Source organism: Heloderma suspectum, chromosome 16, assembly GCF_057233095.1.
Source record: "Heloderma suspectum isolate Gila_16-S chromosome 16, 16-S_ref, whole genome shotgun sequence".
NCBI classification, from domain to species: domain Eukaryota; kingdom Metazoa; phylum Chordata; class Lepidosauria; order Squamata; family Helodermatidae; genus Heloderma; species Heloderma suspectum.
In genome coordinates, this window is record NC_139473.1 from 15575980 (window position 1) to 15603887 (window position 27908).

The 27908-nt window shown below is 47.1% G+C and overlaps 1 protein-coding gene across 4 annotated transcripts in view; it reads right to left on the reverse strand.

Annotated features, from left to right (window-relative positions):
- The window catches only part of CLIP2 (CAP-Gly domain containing linker protein 2), a 139774-nt gene that overhangs the window by 97406 nt on the left and 14460 nt on the right, over positions 1-27908 (reverse strand). For 2 of the 4 annotated variants that reach the window (XM_084823300.1, XM_084823297.1), the window contains exon 2: positions 6810-7041. In XM_084823300.1, coding sequence (XP_084679426.1) covers positions 6810-6927 — 118 coding nt within the window. In that variant the 5' untranslated portion in view covers positions 6928-7041. Of the gene's footprint in view, positions 1-6809; positions 7042-13442; positions 13528-14013; positions 14195-27908 lie in introns of those variants that run through there. The other 2 variants (XM_084823298.1, XM_084823299.1) reach the window with 2 other exon arrangements.

Below are 27908 nucleotides of genomic sequence, written 5' to 3' on the forward strand. Positions count from 1 at the left end.
AGCTTGGGGGGTTGCCAGGACTGGACTGTTGTGTGAAAGGATTGCAAGCTCAGTTCAGTTCTGGGTCTGAAAAACAAATTCTTAGACTCAGGGGCACAAGTTTTTTTAAAATACAAAGTGTATGTCTGTTGCACCTGACTCTGGTTGGGGTTCTAAGTAAAAACAAACAAAGCAGATCTGAAGTCTGCCTGTCCCAGTTCTGGAATATACTCAGGAATCTATTATTACTGTTGCACAGAGAGTTTTAAAAAGGAAAGTTGCTAACTCAATCAAGTTGGCTGATGATTCGGGGACGTCCAACAGACAGGACTGGAACCAGCAGCTGGCAGGCATCCAGTGACACCGTGTGCAAGCAGCCAATGAAAAGCTGCATTTTTTTTTTTAATTTTCACCAGAAACTGTAAAGAGCCACTGTACGTTAAGAGCAATAAAAGAACCAATTGTGCGCGACTCATTTCACGCCCTGGGGATCAACAGCTTACATTGTACCAAGGGTCCGCTGCTATTTTAAAGGGGGCGGGGAGGGTTGGGGAAGAGAAAGAGTTTTAAAAGGAAAAGTGTCTCCTTAGTTCAAGAATTCCAGAAGAAAAATGGGGACAAAGTTTCTAATTCAGTATGGGTGCATATATATATATATATATATATACACACACACACACACACACACACATATACATACACACACACACACATACTGTATATATATATATATATATATTTATATACATACACACATACATACACACACGCGTGTGCACGCACACGCAGTGGAAGCTGGTGGCTCGGATGTCAGTGGGTGGTGAATTCAATCAGGGTTTCAGTCAGAACCAGTCTGAAATCTAAAGAAGCTATCCAAGGTGCGATTGGATAGCTCCTTTGGAGTTCTGACTGGTTCTGACTGACACCCAGAGTGGACTCACCACCCCACTGGATAGCTCCTTTAGAGTTCTGACTAGTTCTGACTGAAACCCAGTGGATTCACCGCCCCACTGGATAGCTCCTTTAGAGTTCTGACTAGTTCTGACTGAAACCCAGTGGATTCACCGCCCCACTGGATAGCTCCTTTAGAGTTCTGACTAGTTCTGACTGAAACCCAGTGGATTCACCGCCCCACTGGATAGCTCCTTTAGAGTTCTGACTAGTTCTAACTGAAACCCAGTGGATTCACCATCCCACTGGATAGCTCCTTTAGAGTTTTGACTGACACCCAGAGTGGATTCACCACCCCACTGGATAGCTCCTTTAGAGTTCTGACTGGTTCTGACTGTCACCCAGAGTGGACTCACTGCCCCACTGGATAGCTCCTTTAGAGTTCTGACTAGTTCTGACTGAAACCCAGTGGATTCACCGCCCCACTAGATAGCTCCTTTAGAGTTCTGACTGACACCCAGAGTGGACTCACTGCCCCACTGACATCGGAGCCACCAGCCTCCACTCTGTGAACATACGATCATTTCGTCAGGAAACATAAGCCTGGGGATGTGCCAAACTGGAGCAGCGGTGCTTCGGAATATGCAGGTTCCTGCTCAGGCTTTGAAACGCCCAGGCCCATTTGTTTTAATGTCCTGTCCCTCAAGGCTGCAAACCTGCACACACTTAAGAGTACAATCCTAAACCCCAGAAGTACTGGCTGGAGGGGTTTGGGATCGCGCAGAGATGCCCCTGTTCTGGTGGAGAGGAGCTTCCTCAGCAAGGCAGCGTGTGTCTGGCCCAGTTACGCCTGCAGAAAGATCTGTGGGATAAATCGAGCGCTGGCGGTGTTCTCGCCAGCAAGGGCCCTGCAATGTGGTTAGCTGGGGGCAGCGGATCCAAGCCACCCTCCATTCCCCTCCGACGCTTCAAAATCTCATGCAAGACACAGAAAAAGAAGTCTTTGGAAGTGGCCAACAGTCTGTCACTTTGCTCATTCCCCGCCCCACTGTTACTTGAGAGTAAAGTCCCAGTGAACTTACTTCTGAGTAAGCATGCATAGGATTGGGCTGCAAGTAGGGATGGGCGAACATGCGATGTTCAGACTCGTTGAGGTTGTCCAAACTCCTCCTTGAAGCTCACTTTGCCTCCTTCGTGTTTCCAAATGCAATCAATTTCCAATCGGGAAAAATGCACATTTTTAAAAGCGCTCAGTTTTCCCAATTGAAAAATGCACATTTCCCCCTATAGGCTAGAGCATGAATATGCAGATTGGGGGGGAGGGGAGGGACATGCATTTCTTCATAAGTGTGCACTTTTGAATGCAAGATCAGGAAATTGCGTGCCTGCCTGCGTTCATGTTTGGGGTTGTGAACAGGACGCATTCAGGGAATTTGCGAAGAGGAAGAAAATTCTCATAGATCCTTAGCTGCAGGGCCATTGTTTCCTGGGGGAGGAGGAGAATCACATTTTAATTAGCTAATCACAGATTCAAAAGGCAGCACCCAGTATGACATTACCGCTAGTGGAAATCACACTGCGATAATGTAAATGATCTCTAGCGCGGTGGCAGTAGCACTTCCTGGCGTGATGGGTTTTCTGGAGAAACCCATTGCTCTAGCAAGCACTACTTGCATGCGGTAGAGGTCACTTACATTAGCTGCTAATGTAAGTTACTGCTAATGTTACTGCTAATGTAAGTTACTGCTAATGTAAGTTATATCCGTATATAACTTACATTAGCAGTAGTGTCATGCTAGATACTGCCCAAATTGCACTCCTCCTTCTGCCCTCTGTAACTGATTGCCAACAAAAGGAAAGACACTTATTTGTTGGATTGTTTTTTGAACCCTGACACCTCGGGCAAAATGTCCAGAGCATGTGCAAAGTGCTTCTGCTGTGGTGCAGAATTCCCCTTTTAAAGAAAAAACATTTCAATGTTTTCATTGCCCAGTTGTAATGATAAGAAAAGTGGAAAGTCTTGGAAAATTTTAACAATACAAAGAAAATGTTCTGAACAGTGGAAAAATGTAAAAACAAGCAAAACATAATTTTTTTTCTTGGCTTTACATGATCTTGTTCAGGCAACATATCAGGGATATTAAAATATATCCTTTTGGCAAACTTGGAACATCTTCTCTGACCTTTCTGAGATAAAGGGCTGTCACACAGGTGACGTCTTTGCTGCCCCCAAAGGCAGGACTAGATCGAATGGATTTAGTTTATAAGAGGGGAGATTTCAGTTGGACATTAGGAGGAACGCTTTGACCATAAAATAGGGATGTATGAAAGTCACTTACCTTGAAGGAAATTTTATTCGCGGTGGGGGGGAGGCGCTCCGTCCCTCCCCCCCGAAATTCTGGCCGGGGGGGGAGGCGCTCCATCCCTCCCCCCCGAAATTCTGGCCAGGGGGGGAGGCGCTCCGTCCCTCCACCCCCGAATCCTGGCTGGCCGGGACGCAAATGGCGGCAGCCATAGCCGCCACCATTTGCGTCCCTGCAGTCAGCCGTGATAGGCTACGTAAATGTTTACGTAGCCTATCACAGCTGAGTAAAACAAAAAAATGCACGTATGCAAATGGCGGCGCCCATGGGCGCCGCCATTTGCGTTCCTTATTTTGGCACGTCTAGTCTACGTAAACATTTACGTAGACTACGGCGAAAATAAGGGGAACGCAAAAAGCGTAGCGTCTACGCTATTTGCATTCCCCTTATTTTCGCCGTAGTCTATGTAAATGTTTACGTAGACTAGACGTGCCAAAATAAGGAACACAAACATTTGCGTACGCATGTGTGTGTTTTTTTTAAGTCAGCCGTGATAGGCTACGTAAACATTTACGTAGCCTATCATGGTATTTTTTTAAAATCTAGCCATGATAGGCTACGTAAATCTTTACGTAGCCTATCACGTTTTTTTTGGTGTGTGTTTTTTTTTACTGGAAATGGTGGCAGTGGCAGCCGGTCGGAAGACCAGCCGCCACCGCTGAACAGCCGCCGAACCGCCGCCTGAGCCGCCGCCGCCAGGAGGATTCACCCAAGGTAAGTCCCATCCTGGGGGGGGGGGCGGCAGGGGGGCAGACCGTTTCGCCACCAATTTCCCCAAGATTCGTGGCAAAATTCTCTGACATCCCTACCATAAAAGCAGTTCAGCTGTGGAACCACTGACCGAGATGAGTGGTGTTGGGGCTCCCTTAACTAAGGATGGACGAAAGTCCCTTACCTGGTCCTGCAGCTTGCTTCGCGGTGGGGGGGAGGCGCTTCGGTTCTCCCCCCAAAATTCTTGGCAGGGGGGAGGCGCCCCACCCCTCCTGGCCGAAATTCAGGCTGGGGGGGGCGCCCCATCCCTCACCGCCGAAATTCTGGCCGAGGGGAAGCACCCCGTCTCCCCGGCCGCGAAATAAAAAAATTATGGGGGGAAAAAAGAACACGTGATAGGCTACATAACGATTTACGTAGCCTATCATGGCTAGATTTTCAAAGTCAGCCGTGATAGGCTACGTAAATCGTTACGTAGCCTATCACGTGTTTTGTTTTGTTTTTTACTGGGAAATGGTGGCGGCGGCAGAAGACCGGCCGCCGCCCCCGCCGAAATGCTGCCGAATTGCCACCGGGACCCGCCGCCGAGAGGGACATTCGACAGAGGTAAGTCCCATCCCGGGGGGGGGGGGGGGCGGGGGGGCGGAGAATTTCACCACCAATTTCGGGGGGCCGAATGCGTTGGCATTCGGTCTCCCGGAGATTCGTGGAGAAATTCTCCGCCATCCCTACCCTTAACAGCCACCTACTAAGGATGTTCTAGCACTGGATTTCTTGCACTGACCAGGGAGTTGGACTAGGTGACCTCTAAGGCTCCCACCAACTCTCTGATTCGATGGAAAACAGACCTGATTGTCACATTCATAGTCGCATACCAAGGATCACTCTGTAGGGCCTCCAACATTACACATTGTTGATAGATTATTTACTGCCTTCTGTCCTTTATTCAAGAACAAAGAGGGCGGCCGTGCTTTCAGTTAACATTACCGGGGGGGGGGGTTTGACATTACCGGGGGGGGGGGTTGACATCATCATCATCACCATCACATTTATATCCCACCCTTTTTTCCTCTTGCAAGGAACCCAGGATGGCTTACACCGTCCTCCTCCTCGCCATTTTATCTTCACAACAACTCTGTGAGGTAGGTTAGGCTGAGAGTCAGTGACTGGCCCAAAGTCACTCAGTGAGCTTCATGGCTGAGTGGGGGACTAGAACCCGGATCTCCTGAGCCCCAGTCCAACACTCTAACCACTACACCACACCGGCTCTCAGATAACCTACATAGGTTATCGAACATTCAAAACTGCACCATCAGTGTGTGAAGTGGTCAGTTCTGTACCGCATGGCATCTTAGCGTTCATATGCAAAAGCACTGGCATGTATGTGAACTAGAAAGTAGAAGAACAACAAAAAACACTGCCAACTCAGGACTCTACCATTCCATTCTGCCACATGAGTAGACTATGCCGTGTGGAACAGCTCTAAAAGGCACGTTCTGACATTACCCAGATAATGTGGGAGTGTGAAAGCCTACAAAGGCAAGGGAAAAGGTCAGGCCTAGAGGCCTGGAGCTTTTTTGATGGGAGGGAGCTATCCCTGGGAAGAGTAGTTTCATTAACCTAGCTAAGTTTCGGTTTCATTTCCCCAGTTAAGTTTCATTTCTTCAGGGTTGAAACAGTACTTTTTGTTTTGAAGGAGGAGGGTATATAAAGAGAGCGAGAGAGCCAGTAAAGTCAGGGTCAGGGAGAGAAGAGCGTGAAGAAGAAGCAGGAAGAAGCTGCCTGGAGAAGTCTAAGTACAGCTAGGGTAAACTTATTTTCTTTTAAGGTCTTGTGTATCACTCAGCTCTATTTGTAAATATCTTTAGATGTGATTTGCTAGCTTTAAATTTACCAGTAAACAGCTGTGGTTAAACCCAGTGTCTAGAGTGTCAATCACCCCACGCCTACAGCCTAAACCCCACATTACTAGGAAGGGGAAGTTCAAAAGAAGGAAGGTGGGATGCTTAAGGAGGAAAGAGATCCTTAAAGAGTTGCTCATCGGGCCCAGGTCATAAGAGGAACCCTGACAGAGAATTGCTCCAGGGCATTACAGAAAATTAAAATGCCTCCTGGCTCTCATCACCACACTGTTGCTGCTGCTGTCAGGTAAGCCCAGGGCCCATCAGTGCAGGATCAGGCCCTCCAGAGGGCACTTTGCCAAGGATTTCCGCAAACCTGGAGTCAGACCTGTGCTGCAGCTACACTCACATTTAAGGATGACAAAGAGTTTGCTTTGCTGTTTTCTGCTACACAACTAAGAGTGCAATCCTATACATGCCTACTTAGAAATATGTCCTGTTGAGTTCTCTGGGTCTTACTCCGAAGGAAGTCTGCACTGAATTGCAGCTTCAGTGGCTTTTAAAAGTCACACACATAGATCTTCCTGCTTGCCAAAAACCTGTTCCCCATCCGAAATCAACAGCGGGAAATAGACTTGCATGCACTAAGAAAATTCCTGAAATAAATCCGTATACGACCAACATTTTCTTCCACTCATCTCTGCCCACTGATACAGCAGGTTTTTATAAACCTAGCTGTGATTCAGCACCAGCAAGCCCTGCCCCCAGCCATTGGGTGAATTGCTGTGATGTCATGGTAAACGCACCAAAAAGCCACAAACCACTAAGTTACAATAAATCTCAGACCAGCGTTTCAAGGGGGGGGGGGGGGCTCTGGAAGAATTATTTTTTAGTGAATACCATTAGTTAATGATAGGCTTACAAAGACCAGGCCTATTTTTCAACAACCTGAGCAGGATCATTGTCCTGGTCTAGTGAGAAATTCCCATGATTCCAGAGGGCTTTTGGCAATGCGCTTGCTTACCTTCCTTTGTGGCAGTGGTGGCCGCTGCTGTAGTGGTTGTTGTCCCACCAGGGCGTCCCACAGGGCTGGAGTGCTTCCCAGCCCTGCCAGGAATTTTAAGTCCGCTCGGCTTCAGCATGTTTGCCCAGGTTTGTGGCTTAAGCAAAGGGATGTCGTTTGTCCTCTGATCGATTGCTTGTTGTCACAACGTCAGGCATCTAGGTGACAGGCATCTTCATTTGTCTTTAGAGACCTGGAGGGAGGGAGGGAGGGAGGGAGGGAGGGAAAGAAAATACCCCAAACAGATATTTAGAGGGGAAGGAAAGAGTACCAGCTAGAGAAGAAAAAGTTTACTTTAACAAATAATTGTCTGAGACCAATAGGAGGAAGGAATCGACTGGGTTCACACAACACACTAACCCACACTCAGTGACTGAGTAAGGGTTGTTGCTGAACCGTGGGTTATTCGTTGAATCATAGGTTAGTGTGTTGTCTGAACCCAGGACATTTGCCACAAGGTGGCTTGTTAACCATGCAGGGTGGCTTATTTTTCTCAAACAAGCCACCTTAGGAACCCGTGGTTTCTTGTTGGGTTGTTCAGGGCGGTTAACAAGTCACACTACACGGTTAACAAGCCACTCTGTGGAAAATGTCCTTGGTTCAGGCAACACGCTAGCCTGCAGTTCAACAAACAACTCACAGTTCAACAACCCACACTCAACCACCGAGTGTGGGTTAGCGTGGTGTGTGAATAGCTCCATGCTCCAACGGTCCCCTATTCACTGGGAACAATCCCTGCTTCCTGATCCTGTCCCAGTTTTTGCCAGTGCGCGCAAAGACTTGCTCAAATGTTGCCAGCGTGAATTGCTAGAGTTGTCGTCACTTGCCAGACTTCAGCTCCCAAACCCAGGCCCCTAAGAAGTTTTAAAAAATCACAGAGTGGGGGGATGAATGCATCCTAGCATTCATGCACACGGAATGAACTCGGTCCGAACGGTAAGTTTGGCCTTTCCACCCTTCTGTACATCAGCTGCTGCTAGCTGGGAACTCTGCAGGAAACCTCCCGCATGCCACCTCCGCCTATACTGAAATTCTTGAGTCATGCCTTAATTACTTCCCGTCGCGGTTACTGCCATCCCTGGCACTTTCAATGAAATGCTTACTTTGTTAACTCCAGGCTTACTCATGAGCAGTGAGCATGGGATAAACCATTGCTCCCACATTTCCCAAGGATCACATGAAAGCTATACACTTTTATTTATTTTGTTGATGTCTGCCTTTTTTTCTGTGATTTTTTTTCTCATCCAAGCAATGACCAGCCCAGACTGGCTTAGCTTCATAAGACAGCTGCATCAATTTCCTTTGAGGCCTTAACCCTGAAACCTTTCTTGGCTTTGTTAGAACTGCCATTGGACTATGCGGGTTTACATGTTACACAGAACTCGTGGCCTGGCACACTAGAAACCAAGCAAAGTCCCAACTATATAAATATATGAGCCTTTCCATTCTGCCTGACGAAGAATTGCATGTAACTTGAAAGATTACATGCATGGTTTGCCCAAGAAACACAGCAACCAATATTATGAGTGTTCAAATATTTATGGTTTTCACTAGAAATAATATGCCCAGCATTTTCCAGAATGGAAGATGCCTCAGCAAAAGTCCCTTTCTGAAGAAATAAAGCAATTTTTAAATGCTATTTCTCACAAGCGACACAGATACGCTGTTATATATCCTAAATCTATTTAGCCTGCCACCTGTTTTATTCTTACAGATATGTAGGTGTATATTCAATGCGTTGGTTTTATATCTTTATGTTTTTATGCTTTGTGTACACCACTTTGAAATGTGTAGATGCAAGCAATTTACAAATACTTGTAAATAAAGAAATTGTAACCCTCCAGTGTTTCCCTGCTGCTGCTTCCATTTTTCTTCTTTCCACAGAAAATTCATGAAGGAGGGAAAGACAGAATAGTTCCACAACATCCTTTAAAACATAACAACATAACAAGAGCCATGCTGGATCAGACCATCTAGGGTCCATCTAGTCCAGCATTCTGTTCACACAGTGGCCAGCCAGCTGTCAACTAAGAACCTACAAGCAGGACATGAGTGCAACAGCACCCTCCCACCCATCTTCCCCAGCAACTGGTGTACATAGGCTCACTGCCTCTTGTACTGGAGGTAGCACATAGCCATCAGGACTAGTAGCCATTGCTAGCCTTCTCCTCCAGGAATTTGTCCAACCCCCTTTTAAAGCCATCCAAATTGGTGGCCATCACTACATCCTGTGGAAGCAAATTCTATAGTTTAACTATGTGCTGTGTGAAGAAGTCATTCCTTTTACCTGTCGTGAATCTCCCACCAATCAGTTTCATGGGTTCTAGTATTTTGAGAGAGGGAGAAAAATGTCTCCCTATCCACATTCTCCACAGGCATCATTTTGTGCACTTCTGTCATGTCTCCCCTGACCCTCCTTTTTTCCAGGCTAAACCATCCCAGCTGTTGTAACCTTCCCTCATAGGGGAGGTGCTCCAGCCCCTTGATCGTTTTAGGTGCCCTTTTCTGCACTTTTTCCAGCTCTACAATCTCTTTTTTTAGGTGTGGTGACCAGAACTGTACACAGTATTCCAAGCGTGGTCGCATGATAGATTTGTATAGAGGCAGGATGATAACTCGACATTAAAAAAACGAAGATCATGGCATCTGGCCCCATCACTTCCTGGCATATGGAAGGGGAAGAAATGGAAGCAGTGACAGATTTTATTTTCTTGGGCTCCAAGATCACCGCAGACAGTGACTGTAGCCATGAAATTAAAAGACACTTGCTCCTTGGGAGGAAAGCTATGGCCAACCTAGACAGCATAGTAAGAAGCAGAGACATCACCTTGCCAACAAAGATTCGTATAATCAAAGCTATGGTTTTCCCCGTAGCAATGTATGGCTGTGAGAGCTGGACTATAAGGAAGGCTGAGCGCCGAAGAATTGATGCTTTCGAACTGTGGTGCTGGAGAAGACGCTTACGAGTCCCCTGGACTGCAAGGAGGTCAAATCAGTCCATCCTAAAGGAAATCAACCCTGACCGCTCATTGGAAGGACAGATTCTGAAGGTGAAGCTCCAATATTTTGGCCACCTAATGCGAAGAGAAAACTCCCTGGAAAAGACCCTGATGCTGGGAAAGACTGAAGGCAAAAGGAGAAGGGGACGGCAGAGGATGAGATGGCTAGATAGCATCACCGATGCAATGAATATGGACTTGAGCACACTCTGGGAGAGAGCAGAGGACAGGAAGGCCTGGCGTGCTATGGTCCATGGGGTCACGAAGAGTCGGACCCGACTGAACGACTGAACAACAACAAGGATGATATTGGCAGTTTTATTCTCAATTCCTTTTCTTATTTTGCCTAACATGGAGTTCGCCTTTTTTACAGTGGCCACATGCTGGGTTGACATTTTCGTCGACCTGTCCACCACAACCCCAAGATCTCTTTCCTGGTCAATCACTGCTAGCTTAGATCCCATCAGGTTATATTTGAAGTTGGGATTTTTTACCTAATTGATCAACAGCACTAGAAGCCATCTACTGGATGCACCCAGGATGCACATTCAGTTTTAAAATTGTGCTTGCTGTGTCTCTGCTCTCCTCCCCACACCCCCATGCATGTTTCTGCACAAGAGTCTCCATTTCCCATCCATGAAAGCTCGGTGGCTGTGCTTCGCCAGTGGCAGGCAACCTTTGGGGGCCTGTGGCACACGCGGCAATTTGAGAAACTGTCCTGTGCACCACCACAAAATGAGTGCTGTGGGAGGGGAGGCTGGCCACAAAGGACAAGTAACCTGCCCAAAAGGCTGAATACAAAGTCTGAGCCCCAACATACTTAAAAAAAAACAAAAAACTCCTTTAAGCTGCACCTAGTGCAGAGTGCAGCAGCTATGGTGCTCAGTGGGACACCCAGCTGTGCTCACATAACATCTGTTAAAAGAACTGCACTGGCTGCCTATTAGCTACTAAGCCACATTCAAGGTTCTTGTCATACAAAGCCCTAAACAACTTGGGACCAGCATACCTAGCAGACCTCTTTCCCTTATACATCCCCAGGCGACCTTTAAGTTCATCCGAGGAGGCCTTGCTGGTCATTCTGAAACGAACAGGATGTCACCGTGAATTACCCCGATGGTGGGCCTTCTTGGTAGCAGCACCCACCCTTTGGAAAACCGTCCCTCGTGCAGGTCGGGAGGCGGAAAATGTGGCATCTTTCAAACATCTCCTGTAAACACATTCGTTCGCCCAGGCTTTCCCTGGGCTGTAATTAAATTAATCATCCCACTCCATCTTACTGCTCCTTGTATTGCTTTGATTGGAATTGGAATTGTTTTAACGTTGTGTTTTTAATATTGGGTTTTAAATGTAATTTTAATATTTATGTGTGAACCACGGAGGGATTTTAGTATATTTAGGGTGCAATCCTATGGGGATAGGTGGCCACGTCTGAACTCGGAGGCGATTGCCTATCCAATGCAGGGCAGGAGAAGAACGGAGGGATTGTCCCCTCCGTGCTTCAGCCTCCCTGCATTTGTAGCTAGACAGCCGATTTCGGCTGTGTAGCCGTGGGTCTGCGGAGCGCAGGAAGTGGCAGCCGGATCACACGTAGGATGTGTCATACCAGCATTTCCGACTTCCCCGCCCCAACATGCCCCCAGGAACGCCCGTTTTTGCCACTCTGCACTCCTTTTCCGAGCTTGGAGCGCGGGGCCGTTCCGTGCTGTCTAGGAGGCAGTGCGGGAGGGAGTGGAGGTCGGTTCTCAGGGAACCTACCTATCCTATGGCCATCTAGCCGCTGACTAGTGGCCATGGGATTACTCCCTCCACAGAATATGAATGGCACAAATGTTTGTTTGTTTGTTTGTTTGTTTCTGTACCGCCCAATAGCCAAACCTCTCTGGGTGGTTCACAAAAATTAAAACTGTAAGTACAGCATAAAACGATATAAAATATGAAAGCTTTAAATTACACTACAAAAGTACAACCAGGATAAAATCTAGTAGCTATGCAGAGATTTGCAAGACGGATTTAAAAAACAGCCGAGCTAAAAGACTAGAGCGCTAAAATGCTGGGAAAATAAAATAGGTCTTCACCTGGCGCTGAAAGGAGTACAATCAATCAATCAATAAACCCGCAATTTTCAGCACCAACAGAAACTTATTCCACAGAAAGCAAACTCTTTTTCTTTCCCCCTCCTCTGCCAACCAATTCATTCCCCGGTCTCGTTTTATCTCACATTCTGGATCACCACCCATAGATGGTCTTTCTCACTTGCACACACACTCTCACACAGATGCACACCATGTCCCCATCTTGCAAATGAAAGGGGGGGCACTTTGGTGGGTGCCAAGAAAGGTGCCCAGGGGGACACCGGTGCCCACGGACATCGCATTGCCTACTCTCTGTGCTACGCTACCCTTGCTCCGATACTGGACTGCGCAAGTGCGCTCACAACGTTTGACAATCAAGAATAGCAGTGGATGCACTTACCTGGGGAAAGAATTGCATTCTCCCCAGGGGCCAAACCCAGAAGAGGAAGAGGTTGTTCGTAAGAGTCGACAAACACACTTCTGGTCTCACTGCTGTCCTGTGCCTCTTTTGCTCTGGGGAGCACAGCACCTAGGAGACCCCCCAGCACTTCTCTAATACCTAGAAAAATGGGGAGCACATGTCTGTGAAATACTCAGGAAGCAGTGAGATGTCTTGCTGCTTTTGGAGCAGCTCTGAGGCTCAGTGCAAAAAGGAGCCACTATCCCTTGCTCCAACGGAGAGCTACACAGGCGGGCAAGGGCTCAGACCTCAGTAATGCTAGGTCTTCAGCTCAGTATGAGGCCAGAAAAGAGCCTGGCCCTTCCTTCAGGGTGGGAATGCAGGGTCATAAGAAGAGCCCTACTGAAATAGAGCCTGATGGGATTATTTAGTAACGATGCCTCCTACTAGAAAGGCAATTAGCAGAGAAAAAACAAAAGGCAAAACAGAATGAGCATTTACCAGTCCCACGTGCACACAGGGCGATCTTAGCATGATAAAAGGAGACCACACTCTTCTTCAGTGAACAGTTTTACTCACAAATATTTTTGCACGTGCAATGCAGGTACAGCGTAGGGTTTCAAAAGAGTTTGTTGAGTCCATTTTGTGTTCCATTACACAGGCAGGGGCAAGAGAGCCAACTCACGTGCTCCCAGCAATCGAGGAGGTCAGAGAGAGAGAGAGGGAGAGAGAGGTGGGGAGAAGGAAGGGGAGGAGCAAAAGGAAGAAACCACAGGAAACCACGTTGTAGGCTACAGAGATCTTGAGGCTAGCTGTGGCCATGAACTAACTACCTGCAACACTTTATCAACTGTTTTATCTTTATCAAGGGAAAAACTCTTGGAGATTCTTTGGGAGCACCAGTTACAGGGGAAGAAGCAAGAGAGAGAATCCTCCAAAAGAACCTCCAAGAGTTTTCCCCTTGATCGAGGTTGAAATATTCCCAGCAGACCCACGGCCTATCAAGTCCAGCCTCCTGTTTCTCACAGTGGCCAACCAAACACCTCTGGGAAGCCCCCAAGCCAGAGCTCTTTCCCACTGTTGGTTCCCATCATTTAAAGAGAAATGCAATACATCTCACCCTAGTAGAAAAGACTGTGCCCAGCAAACCCATGTGCCCGGTGCTCAGTCGACTCTCCGGCTGCTAACTTCAAGGCACCCTGCTCTCCCTTCTGGTCTTGAAACTGGACTTGGACTGAACCACCCTTCAAAGAGAGAGCTGTCCTTGGCAAAGTAGGGCACACCCCTTCCAAGCTGGTGGCCACCCCCACACCTTGTGGCCGCCAGTTCCGTAAGCTAACTATGGGCCGTGGCAAAAACAAAAACTCTCGCTGGATACGAGGCCAGCCAGAATTTGTCGTGCCCCGAGCAATCTCACAAACACAGCTGCTTATAAAACGTGAAACAAAGGCAGCCGTGTCCTTAAGGAAGGGGAGGAAAAGCAGACAGTGTAACTATGAAATAGGAACATGCCAGCTTCCGAGACAGCGCATCGTCGCAGAGAGCGGGGAAGACGCCAGAGTTCCACGACGACTTGCCAGCAGGAGATTTTGAACTCGAGGAAGCAAATGCCAGAAGCTGGAATGCAGAACAGGGGGCCGGTCCCCTTAATAACCATTGCCTGCAGAAAGGCAGGCAGGCAGTCTATTTACCGAATGAAGAGGTCCACATGCACTAGGGCATTAGCCAACATCTCCGGAACCCCAAAACAAGATGTACTCCCAACGACAGCTGCCTCTGTCCTCCTCTGGCCTACAAGCTGTGCTCTCCAGCATGCAACTGGGCACACGAAGTCGGCTGTGTGAATCCACCAACTGCAGATCTGTTCGGATGTCTGCAAGAGGAAGGGATTTCTCTCCCCCCCCTTCACACACCCTCTGTTTTTAAACAGGAAGTGGGAAAGCACCACACACACGCGCACACGTAAAAACACCCGCCATCAATGTCAAAGTGGGTGCAGAAGGACTTGAGGCAATAAAATGTTTGTACAGACAAGCCGGGAGAGGAATTCTAGCTTCCCGAATGCTTTTAAAAGAACGCTCTCAACAGGAACGGCGAAAGCACTTCCAGAAGGAGAGGATATAAAAAGGAATATAAAAAAGGATCTAATGCCGCTTTGCAAAATGGATTGCATTACTGTTCTCAAACGATTTGCAGACATGGCATTGCCAGTCTTAACAAAGTCAACAAATCCAATATCTGCATCCATAAGACTGGCTTAAAAAAATAATTATAAAAGAAGAAGTCTCGTATGGAGGACACTCCCACCTCTTCCTCCATTGACTCCTCTGTGTCAGAGATTGTAAAGTGCTCAGGGCAGAGACTTGTCCTCTTATGCTTTGTAAAAAGCCTCACACATTGATGTAACAGTGATTAATTATCCAATTCCAGATAGAGAGAGAGAGCAGAAGAGGAAGCTATTCCCAGAGGGGCAGTCCAGGTAGCAAGGGCGGGCCCCAGAATGGAGGGCCACATTACATTAGGCAGAGGATGCATGCAGCTCTTGGGCCATAGGTTCCCCCCTCCCCCAGTGCCAGAGACTCTCTTGTGCAGGGCTCCTCAACCTTTTTGGACCATAAGCACATTTGGGAATTTGAGAAACTGCTGTAGGCACTACCACAAAATGTCCCCCACAGATGATGGGGCTAGTCACATTTTGGCTGCTGTGGAGGCCTGGCTAGTCAAAAGTAAGCTAAAGAGGTGAGAGGAAGAGAGAGAAATAGTGAGGCTAGAGGCTGGGAGGGAGAGAGAAATAATAAGGCAAAGGGGTATTGGGGAGAGAAAAGGCAAGGATAGAGGCTGGGAAGGGGAGAAACACTGAGCTAAAGAGGTGGGGGGAATAGTGAGGCTAGAGGCTGGGAGGGAAGGAAAAACAGCAAGGCAAAGACAGGAGAGAAATGGTAAAGCTAGAGGCTGAGGGGAAACAGCCAGGCAAAGGGGTAGAGAAAGAGCAAGGCTAGAGGCTAAAGGGGAGAAACAGTAAGGTAAAGAGGTGGTGAGGGAAAGACCAAAGCTAGAGGCTGGGCAGGGAGGGGAAACAGCAAGGCAAAGCGTTAGAAAAAGAGCAAGGCTAGAGGCTAAGGGCGAGAAACAGCAAGATAAAGAGGTGGGGAGACAGCACAGCTAGAGGCTGGGAGGGAGAAAGAGCAAGGCAAAGGGGCAGAGGGGAGAGAAAGAGTAAGGCTACAGGGAGGGAAAGAACACTGCTCTCACATTTTCCAAGGTTTTATTTAAAAAATGTTTTGAGGGGGGCAGGGAACTCTGTGGCCCCATTGGAGGTCCCCGCGGGCACCATGGCTCTGGGGAATGATTTGAGCCCTGAAGAATTACAGCTCTTTCAACTCACAGTAGCATTTAGTAAGGCGTCCTCCAAGAAGAAGAAGAAATAAAGGCAAAGCAAAAAGCACCTGCAATAAAATGTTACAGTGCAGAACACCCTTCCCCAACCTGGTGCTCTGCTGCTGTATTGGACCATAACTCCCAGCATCCCCCAGCTGCTGGGAGTTGTAGTTTATTCATTCATTCATCCATCCATCCATCCATCCAATTTATATCCCACCTTCCTTCCATCTTGGAACTCAAGGTGGCTACATGCGGTTCCCAGGGCATCTCCCCTCCGAGCACTGCCCAGACCTGCTTAGCTTCAGCAAGGTGGCTGTCTCAAGGGCCTTCAGACTATGACCTGGAACTGGGTTCAACACATCTGGAGGGCACCAGGTTGGGGCAGGCTGATAGAGACTGCTTCTGTTCAGCATTCTAGCCAGCCATGTCCTTTCCCACGATACTACATTCCATTCAACCTCCTTCCCCAGTTTTCCATCACACAAGAGTCAGTCAGAATTCTGTGCCCACCAACCTCACATTGTGTCTCCTCACCCCCCTCACCCCCAATAGGATTTTTTCCCCTAAAGTTTTGTTGTTGCTGTCGCTAAACTACCCAACAATACCAGCTTGTGCACAGATGGAGCTATTCTGGCTATGAAAGCAGCGGCACTCACAGCCTGAACATCAGAAATAGAGGGACTGAAAGGGACAGTGATGAGAATGGGAAGACTCCCTAGCAAATAGGGCCAGATGGAGCTTGTCTTGGTCCTGGACCTATCAAAGTTGTCCACACTGGAAAAATTGCCAAATGTTGCTTTTCTCCACTTAGCACTGGAGTAACAGCTGAGGATGTACAGATTTTGAAAAAATAATTCTGTCTGCATTTCACAGATTGTCAAGTGTCTTTTGTTCCATCTTCTGCTCACTGATGGAATTTGATTTTTTCCAATTTCCCATATTTGCACAAATTTGCACATGCGTGAATTTGTGCTTGCAAAAATGCGCAAATCCCCGTGCAAATTTTCATGCTATAGCCTATGGGGGAAATGCGCATTTTCCACCAGTGTTTTTTTTTATTTCATGTATTTTTCCACGACATTCCAGGAAGTAAAGAAAATGGTCTGCAAGACCCTGGAAGACATGTGACTCAGGAAAGGCCGGTCTGCTGTGAAATCCATGGGTTAGATCCACAGAAATCCAAACTCATTTGATTGCATTGCGGATTTCTCCAACATCCTAAGAAACAGCAGAAGCAGCACAAGGCAGAATTGTTTCCTTCTATACAATTCTTTAAAAGGGTGCAGAGCAATGACTTGACAGGGACTGGATCTAGCAATACTATTTGGAAGGTGGCTAGCAGAGCCGACTTGCTAACACATTATAGAATTATCTGCATGAATAAGCAACGTTTTTCAACTCCCCCCCCCCGCCCAGTTTTATTTTTGCTTTTCTCCACCCCCTCAGGACAACATTTCACTCGATGAGACTGTTGAGTGCTTTGCTTTCAAAAGGAGACCTCATTACGCCAAGCGGAAGACAAGAAAACCTTCAGAACGGGGAGGCCGTGCTGGCAGATCCACAATTTGCTTGGCATGTTCAGAGGGGAAAGGAAATGTCGATGCCCTGGGCTGCTCTGCAGGTATCACGTCTTTGGAGTTCCCTGCATGGAACCGGCTTTTTGGCTGCGTGATAAGCCGCTCTGGAGCAGTGGCTAGAAGGAGTAAGAACATAAATTTATATTTTTATTCATTTATTGCATCTATATCCCGCCTTTTTTCCTCTTGCAAGGAACCCAAGGCGGCTGACATTATCTTCCTCCTCTCCATTTTAAGAACCCCGTGAGGTAGGTTGGGCTGAGAGTCTGTGACTGGCCCCAAGTCACCCAGTGAGCTTCCATGGCCGAGTGGGGACTAGAATCCAGATCTCCCAGCTCCCAGTCCAACATTCTAGCCACTACGCCACACTGGATCAGTGTGGTTCAGTGCTGGATCAGGCCAGGGAAAACCACAAGGGGAATATGAAGGCAACACAGGTCCCCAGCATCTGACTTGGATTCCTGCATTGAGCAGGGGGTTGGACTCGATGGCCTTGTAGGCCCCTTCCAACCTTAATATTCTATGCTTCTATGATTCTATTCATGGGTATACTGCCTCTGTCAGGGACAGGCCCAGCACCAGAGACCAGCACCACTGGACCATTGCCAATGGCCCAGGCCCGCAGGAGGGCTCACCGTCTACCCCGTCACCAATCCAAAATGCCAGCTACAGACACCTGGGCCTACTGCTTCTCTCAGCACTGGTGGCTGTGGTAGCATCTGCCATGTGTGGTCTAGTGGTTAGAGTGTTGGACTGGGGCTCAGGAGATCCAGGTTCTAGTCCCCACTCGGCCATGGAAGCTCCCTGGGTGACTTTGGGCCAGTCACAGACTCTCAGCCCAACCCACCTCACAGGGTTGTTGTGAGGATAAAATGGAGAGGAGGAGGATAACGTATGCCGCCTTGGGTCCCTTAAGGAGGAAAAAAGGCAGGATATAAATTGAATAAATGAATAAAGTTAATTCCCACATTACAGAGGGTCCCAACAGAAGGTGGCCACTCCAAATCCCCCCAAAAGGGCAGGGGGACAAAAGAGGACATGGCTTTGCATAAATTTTGCATATGCTGATTTATATGTGTAGCTGCACTTTAAAAGCAATTATTATCATTTAAGTGGTAGCGCAAGGTGTCTCGACATAGTGGGGACAACGGTCACCAGGTGGCTTTAGGATGGCCATTTATGCACTGCCCAAAAGGGGTCAAAAGAGGACACCAATTTGCATACCATTTGCATATGCAACTTGATATGTACAGGTGCAACTTTAGACATTAGAACTGTTATTTAAACAGAAATACAAGACATGGCACCATAGAGGAGAAGAATGACTGGTGTGCCTCTTCTGTTTGCTCTCCAGGTGCTAACTGCGGATGGGCAACTTTAAGGCCCCTCCCCTCCTTCTGGTTCTTCAACGTTAAACCCGACTGGGACTGGACAGCCCATCAAATGGCTTCCAACAGAGCTTCAGATAGACAGCTCCAAATAGCAGACTGCCCTCTGTAAAGTGGGACACCAGGCCACCCTACATACACCTGCTCAGCTCTGCCTTAGAATCCTAGAATTCTAGAATAGTAGGGTTGGAAGGGGCCTATCAGACCATCGAGTCCAACCTCCTGCTCAATGCAGGAGTCCAAGTCAGAGCATCCCTGACAGATTGCTGTCCAGCGTCGTCTTGAATGCCTCCAGTGTGGGAGAGCCCACCACCTCCCTGGGTCATGGGTTCCATTGCCGTATTGTTCTAACAGTTGGGAAGTTTTTCCTGATGTTCAGCCGGAATCTGGCTTCCTGTCACTTGAGCCCATTAGTCCTTCTTAGGGTTCTTCATCTTGGACTGGACAGGACTTCAAATAGAGGACTCTCCTTTGTAAAGTAGGGCACCTGGCCACCCTACCCTGACCTAATGTTGCTCCAAAGCCTGGGTGTCTGTGACAAGCACCTCTGGCCATTTTAATTCCCCCACAATGCTTCTGGGGCCCAAGGTAGTGTCACTCCAGAGCGATGCTGTGTCAGCGGCCCAGGGGCATTGTGGGGGGATTAAAATGGCGCCGGCCACCAGTAGCACTTTCCAGCTGCACCTGTTTAAGCTGTAAACAGAAAAATGCAGCAACAGCGAGGCCTTGCAACGACTGCTCGATTGAATTTGGAAAACAAACGCTGTGTCCAGAGCGAGGCTGGGAGCTGTTCACTTGGAAACAACTTCCCTCCAGGGAGCCCGTTCTCCTTCGCTTCGCTTCCGTCGATCGCGTTACATCTTCCCTATTCGACGCAAAACTAATAATCTACAACCTAGCTTCCTCTCGGTGCCTATGAATAAAATGTTGCTGCACGTTATCCAAGCTGGAAGATTTAAACTTCCTAGGTTGCAGAGTTTTTGAGGTACACTTCCCCAAAGACACCGCCTCTCTTGGTTTGTGGGTCTGGGTCTCCCTTCCTTTGGGGAACCTCTTCCTTCCCCTCTGAGTCAGCCTCCAGTCTTGGAGGTGCCAAGAATAAAACCTGGGACTTTCGGCATGCAAAGCACGTCTTCCACCAGTGAGCTAAAACACCACCACCAAATCGCTGCAGTTCCCCATCCAACTTTAATCTGCAAATTAAATCTTAACTGGAGGTGCTTACTGCATCTTTTGACAGGCGATCAGAAATCCCATGAAGAATTAGGAAATTGGCTCCCTCTGCTTTCATCCCACCTCTGCAATCACATGAGATCTTGCTCTAATTTTTCACAACAGTAAGATAAAACTACTCCATGCTTTCAGCATCCCATCTGAGTATCAGCCAAGCTCTTCTGAATATCAGCCAAGCTGCAGTTCAGCCCGAGTAAATCATCAACAGAAACACGACTGAAAATCACTTCCAACTATCCCTTAAAAACAAAAACTGGTTATAAGGTAGAGCAGTTTCCTTTCACCATTCTTCACCAACAAAAGAAACGTTCCAGAGGAGTATCTCTGCTGTGAAATCCTGAACTAGGGATTTGTCAGCCAGTCTAATTCTATTCCATTCATTTAGAGCCCAGTCAGAACGAAGGTTTTGTCAAGCTTTAAAAAGGCTTTAAGTTACCAAAAGCAAACACAGGAAGCTTATGCTATTTTTATTATGTTGTTGTTGTTGTTGTGTTGTTATTATGTTATCATAATTATATTATTATGATTATGTTACTGCCAATTCCTGCTGATAAGAATGGTCTCTGTATTTATTTTCTATACCTTTGAACTTTGCATAGTAATGTTAGATACTAGTTGGATTTCATGGCTTTTGGCTCCACTGTATCCAGTTGAAATGCACAGGAATTAAGTCAGTTGTGACTTACGTCTCATTCATTCCAAGGCTCTGCTCTATGTAGGATTAACACTGGATACAATCCACTGTTTATAATCCCACCCTCCCACCCACGATCTCTGTATATTCCTATGTACCAATGGTGGATTCTTTCTTCAACTGCTGATCTTTATGTAACCAAATAAAGGTCCAGTGAGAACCAGTGTGGCATAGCGGTTAGAGCGCTGGACTGGGGCTTTGTTCTAGTCCCCACTCGGCCATGAAGCTCACTGGGTGACTTTGGGCCAGTCACTGACTCTCAGCCTAACCTACCTCACAGGGCTGTTGTGAAGATAAAAATGGAGGTGGAGGACTATGTAAGCTGCCTTGGGTTCCTTGCAGGAAAAAAGGCAGGATATAAATATAATAAATACATAAATAAATAAGAATGGTATTATCCATACACAAGAGGGAGGTATGGGGAGACTCAAAGTTTGCAGAAATTCAAAAAATGTCTTCAGGGAGAAAAGACTAAAAGGGGGAGGGACACATACAAACAGCCCAGGACTGAACATGCATGGTGGCCACAGAATGCTAGCTGACAAATGAAAACCAAAATAGAAACAGAACATCGGGGGGGGGGGGGCGGGGGCGGCGGAGGCAGATGGAATGAAGTCTCCTGGAAAAGGATGTGGCTGGCTGGCCCCCTGACCAGGAGCTTTTTTGTTGTTGTTCCTTCCTTCCTTCACTAAAGAAAGATGTGGTCTCTTTTTTGAGTCTTGTGTGCATGTGGGACTGGTAAACACTCATTCTGCTTTGCCTTTTTGTTTTTCTCTGCTAGCAGGAGGTAGCAACACCAAATAACTGCATCAGAACATTCCAAGTATTCTAGGCAGGCAGACCTTTGGTTTCTGTGATCGACTGCTTTTGCAATAGAACCCCAAGGTCCACCCACCAAAGCCAGGAGAGAGGCAGTGGAACAGACAAAGCAAGATGCAATGTATTTATTTTTTAAATGGTGGATCAGGGGACAGCACCAATTGCCCACTGTGGCCATACACTGGGATGACTTGGATGAAGAGAAATCTAAATCCAATCTAGAACAGAACAGGGATTCTAACATTACCTTAACATTGCCCAGCTGAGCTGCACAAAGACCTGGTCAAAACTGCAACCAATTAATACTTCCATTTTACAGACAAGGAACATCAAGGACTGGAGTTCAGCTGTTTTACGAGGGCAGCGATATCTGAGAATTCTCTGCAGGTGCATTTTTAATTAATTTGCTTATTTTAAAATTTTATATCCCAGCTTGTTTTTAAGGATATCAAGGTGGCTATCAAAAAAAACCCCATACAATATTTTTTAAAAAACATGTCTTACATCTGCCCTTCCTATAAATAAATAAATAAATAATCCCAGTATTTGTATTAACTTGCTATTGTTAGGGCACAATCCTATGGCTGCTAGACAGCGGCTAGATGGCCATAAGACTGTTTGGTTTCCGGGAGCTGACCTCAGAGCCCGCGCCCAGAAAACTGCCTCCCCACTCCAGCCGCCTTGTAGGCAGCATGGATTGTCCCTGGGCTCCACGTCGCTGGGCAAAAGGGGGGGCACTCCTGGGGGCAGGGAGAGGCGGGGAGCACGGAAGTGCCAGTATGACGCTTCCTATGTGTCATCCGGCCTCCCCGCCCCCCACTCTGAACTCCTGCAGCTAGACAGCCGAAATCAGCCATCTAGCTGTGAATGCGGGGGGGGGGGGAGAGCGCAGAGGAGAAGATCCTTTCTGTGCTCTGCCCGCCCTGCATTGGATAGACGGTCGACTCCGAGTTCGGAGGCTGCCACCTATCCCCTGATAGAATTGCTCCCTTAAACTTTGCGGAATAGTTCTCTGGTAGAAAACACAGGTGGCAGGAAACGTAGATTGCGCCCTTGCCCAGCTTGTACTTCTAACTAAAAACAATAAAACACTCCCTTCCTTTCTGATAGGGATGTTAACTCGTCAGTGTCATTTCTGCCTCTGTGACATCATAGCTTAAGGCCTAGAGGATACAAATACAGATGGAAGCAGCAGCCCTCGTCCCCAAGGGGAAATCTGGGTTCTTTTTAGAAGCGGATGCTGGCTTACCAAACCATCACATCCACAAAACAACTGAAAACTCTCCAATGCTAATTGGAGAACACGAACGCCCTCTCATCCCTCCCAAAGAGCGCAAGGCGAAAGGCCATGTGGACCGTCAGTGGAAGCAGGTCATCTGAAGAGAGACATTTTGTCAGCAACCCAGACGCGTTGTTGAATCAAGCTTCCAGAAGTGTCAGGGTCTAATTTGGGGGTTCAGAGATTTCGGCTTAAGCCTAAGGTGGCCAGATATAAAACAAAACAAAACAAAAAAGGTGCAGGGCTCCTACACCTTTAATAGTTGCTGAAATTCCCTCTTTTGCACAAATATTAAAGGTGCAAAAGCCCCATCCTCTTTTGCATCTGGATACCCCAGGAAGTTCATAAGCAGAAGCCTAAACCAATCAATCCATACTGTAAACCATTTTTTTCCTCATAGACTAAAATACTCCATTGTTGAGTTTGGGAGTATGGAACTCGAGAAGGTTACTGGGGCCAGAATGACTGCATATGTTCTTTGGTAGTCTCGTGGCAAACTTGCCAGACAAATCCTTTAGCTGAGGAAGCTACAGGTGATGTGTTTCCATGGGAACTAATTGTTAGTGGCAGAGGTACATGAAGATCGTTCAGGTATTTGGGTCCCAAGCCATGAAGGGCTCTTTAAATGGTAAGAACCAGCAACTTGAATTGGGCCAGGAACAAGACAGGCAGCCAAGCAATCTTTTAAAATTGGTGTCAGGCGGGTGAATCAGGACGCACCAGTCAGAATTCTGGCAGCTATATTCTGTACTAGGAAGTAGGACCTGCAACGAAATGTTGCAGTATGAAGTGCTTCTGTTCAGGGTGCCAGCCAGCTCAGCCCCGCTCCACAACAGGCCATTCAATTCCTCCTCCCCAGTTTTCCATATTCTCCCCAACAGACGCTCACTATGCTGTGACCACTGGCAATGTGCAGTCTTCATTCAGCTGTTTGGGGGGTTCTCTGCCCCCATCTTAAGGGTGTTTTTAAAAAGATCTGTTTTGTACTTTTGGAAACCTTGGGATTTCCCCCAAGTCTGATGATCCCTCCCTCTTGTGCATGGATGGTGCTGTTTTGGCTACATAAAGAGTGTCACGGAAAAAAATTGAGGTCACAATGAATATATAGGATTGAACCGCCTCCAAGGGCAGCCCCATGTATAATGCATTAGCCAGACCCAAGAGAAAGAGAGCAGAAGAGAAGTTGGCTCTCTGCTCTTATGCCTCCTGACCACAGAAAGACTGCCAGGAGACACTGCAGGGCGACACCAGGAGCCAACCCTTCTGGGAAGGAATCCAGAAGTTACTCAGAAAAATGAGAAGATTCCATCCAGAGAGCTCTTCTTTCAAGTAGCCCGTTATAAGCCAACCATGCTGCCAGGGTCCTTTGAAATCTCTCCCACTGCAGACACAGACTACAGAGGTGGGACGGCTGCAAACCCTGGCTTTAATTTCTCAAGACAGAAGTGAGGACTCAACTTGTTCAAGGCCTACAAGCAGATGGAGGGCAGAAGCAAACTTTGAGCTGGGGACTTCCTGGTTCATAGCTCAGTCTTTTACCTGCTGCGCTACTCCAGTGCTAAAGATATGCAGACCGGGGGGTGGGGGGAGGGGAGGAGAAGTCTGAGATGGCCATACTGGCTGGGAATTATGGGAATTGCATCTGGAGGGCGCCAGGTTGAGGAAGGCGGACCGGATTCACAATTCCACCTCCCACGGTGGGCAACCAATCGATTCTGTCCCTTCCAAGACTTTTCTTCCAAGTGCTGGATGGGCGACAAATTCCCTACGCAGATTTCATGCCTTGAGCTACAGGAAATTGCATGTATTACAACGTGTGCACACCGTGGGGACCCTTGGCCGAAGAGGAGCATTGTCGATGCTGCCCAAGTGGTTCAACGTTTGAATTCCTTAATTTGTCCCAAATTGCGTTTGCAGACCATCACATGACTTGGATGCAACATTCGCAGGCATGATTTATCCCTGCCATATACAGATGATACATTTGCACACGTATTTTTGATCGCAAGTGCTCATGCCATTAATTGAACAGGCACTGACTTTTTTGGGGGGGGTTGTTTTTTTTGTTGTTTTAACTTGTTTTTGTTTTAACTTGTGGGAACATGTGCAACCAACAAGTTAATCCCACAAGTTAAAACAAAACCATCCCACAAGTTAAAACAAAAACCCAGTGTCAATACGACACCGTCCATGCAAGTCAGCAATGCCAGCTTTTCGAGACTAGAGGTGCATGTTGAGACAGAAAAGACGTCCTACAACTCCCAGCATTCCCCAGCCAGAGTTGTAGGACTTTTTCCTGTCTCATCATGCATAGGATTGCACCCTTATTCTATTAATGGCAAACGGAGATGCTCAAAACTGCTAACACACATGGACACGTGACAATAAATCAGAGCAAATGGTGAGAGAAAGAGAGAGAGAGAGAGAGAGAGAGAAAAGTATTACAGAAATGCACAAAAATACAAGATGAACTGTTTGTGCTATTTCATTCAGCCGCCAAGGGGACAGTTGAGTAGGGAGCCCACAACAGGTGGCTCCCATCATGCCCTGAGTCACCTGCCCAAAATTATAGCACTGAACCTGCCACCTGCTAGAGCTTCCTTCCACGTGTACACACGGCGAAAGACACCTGCCATCGTCATGCCCAACGGTGCACCCAATTTGCTACCCAGAAGGGATTCCCATACGGGAAATTCATCAGGCGTGCAACCTTGCCATCATCAAGCTGCAAAAGAGTTTAGCAGGAAGGAAGGGAAAAGCTGCTGCTGGCAGGTAACCGGCTGAAACCTGTGGACAGCTCCTCTGTGCCAGCTAAGTAAAGCAGCCCAGTTCTTTCTCTTTTTACTAGAACCTGGACAACACACAGGAGCAAAACAGTGGCAGAGACAGATGCAAGATGGTGGGGCTAGGGATGATGGAGAAATTCGAGACGGACGAAAATGAGCTCGGATTTCTATGAATCCGACCTGCGGAATCTGCTGCAGAGTGGCCCCTCAGGCCGCGCAGGGTCCATGGATTTTCAGATGTTTCTTTATTTTTACTTTCTCGAAATTTACGCATATTTATTTATAGGAAAATATGCAAGTTTCTGCTGAGGAAAAGTGGAATGGAATGGGGGACAATATGTTGGATGGGGGGCTAAATGTTACCTACGAAGGTAAATTATGAAAATTGTTACGAACCCTCTTACAGAATTATTTGCGTATTTGTCCGCATGGCAAAAGAAATTCGCATCCGTCTGTGAGCAGACGACGGAACAAGAGGCACCTGATACTGCCAAAACAATGGCGGATGTTACACATCCCTGGGTGAGGCCAATACCTACCTAGTGGAGGCTGTGGGCTCCGATGTCAGCAGGGCAGTGAATCCGCTCCAGGTTTCCGTCAGAACCAGTCAGAACTCTAAAGAAGCTGTCCAAGGTGCAGAAGCCGGAAACCTGATGCAATTCACTGCCCCGCTGACATCGGAGTCACCGGCCTCCACTGCACCTAACATATCCATGAGCCATAAACTGAGATGACCTGCATATAGATGCCAAAATCGACATCTGAGTTACTACAGATCTTGGATTCTAAGAGCTTAATCCAACACGGCACCCTTCAGACATGCTGGACTATGACTCCCATACTCTCAAAGCCAGCATGGCCATTGGTCATTCTGGCTGGGACATGATAGGTGTTGTAGTCCAACAAATCTGGAGGGTGCCAGGTTGGCGAAAGCTGGTCTAATTTAGGGGGGTAGCGGAGCCCTTTTGTTGCTATTTGTTAAACCAACTGGGAACCAGAAACCCTTGGCAATCCATTGCAAATAATGCAAATCCATGAAGGGGCCTATAAGACCATCGAGTCCAACCCCTGCTCAATGCAGGAATCGAAGTCAAAGCATAGAATCATAGAAGAGTAGGGCTGGAGGGGGCTATAAGACCATCGCGTCCAACCCCCTGCTCAATGCAGGAATCTAAGGCAAAATACCTTTTTGTTCACCCAGGCCTTTTAAATACCTTTAATATTATGTATCTAAATTTTATTTAAAAGCTGATATTATTGTTATTATTGTGAGGGTGATGAATTATTGTAGTCCCTTCTCTGGCAACCTTTTGATTAGAATCAGCTGATATGTAGGCAGTGTAGTGCACATGATACAGCACTCCAAAACAAAACAATGACCACCAGTAGCGCATCTGGTTTATAAATGTTATAGATTTTTCAAAAGTTAAAATTAAAAAATTAAAAATTAAAAAATTAAATTATTTTTAATTTAAAATTTAAATTTACAGATTTTATACACACACACATACACATATATATACATACACAGAGAGAGAGAGAGAGAGAGAGAGAGAGAGATTTTAAAATCTGAAAAACTTCGGTATAAAACGCCAGCTTCAGTCACTAATAAGAGTATGCAACAAAATCACTTATAAGCTGAGCCAGAACCAATCAGGAACAGGCCACACTTCTGTGAGGGAACACGGATTGACAATCAATACCTGGATCAGTACTTTTGATTCATCTATTTTCACCTTTGCAGGGTGACTGTATGCATTTGTAATTTTTGTGCTGCTGCTGTATTTGATTTGGTATGTTATTGTGTTGTTTGATTTGCATTTTCATTCCTGTTGATTAAACTGTTGTATGTTGCCTAGAAGACTAGGTTAGCAGGAGACTAATAAATGCAGATAAATAAATCAATAAAGCCAATAGGTCTGTCTTCCTCCATGCTTTGATTTAATTCCCTTTGAAAGCCCTCTTTGCCAGAGATCACCAGCCACATTAATTCACCTGGTTGGACACATACCAGAGATAGCTTTTTTCAAGATACACTCTCTGGGGTGCCTTATCCCTGGAGCCACCTCACCATAGCAACCTTCAAACAACCTTGATCATCAAAAACCTTCACAAGAGCCCTATTCAGGTGTTCCTTTTGTGCGTAGAATAGACCTGCAAGGAGGGGGAGCTTTTTTCCTGTTGCCTTCTACAAGTGGAAGGCAACTGTCTGAAGAGGAGAGCCTTCTGTACCTCATGGAGGTTCTCCACATAATTGAGAACCCTGTTTTTCCAGCGTTCCAGATCCTGCAGAAAGCCTCCACAGATACAGAAAGTTCCCCTCTTCAGACAGTGGCCCCCATGAGTAGAGCGTGAGGGAAACCCATGAGGATAGGCTGTGGCTGGCTAGCTCCCCCGCCTCATGTGTTTATTCTACACACGTAAAGAAT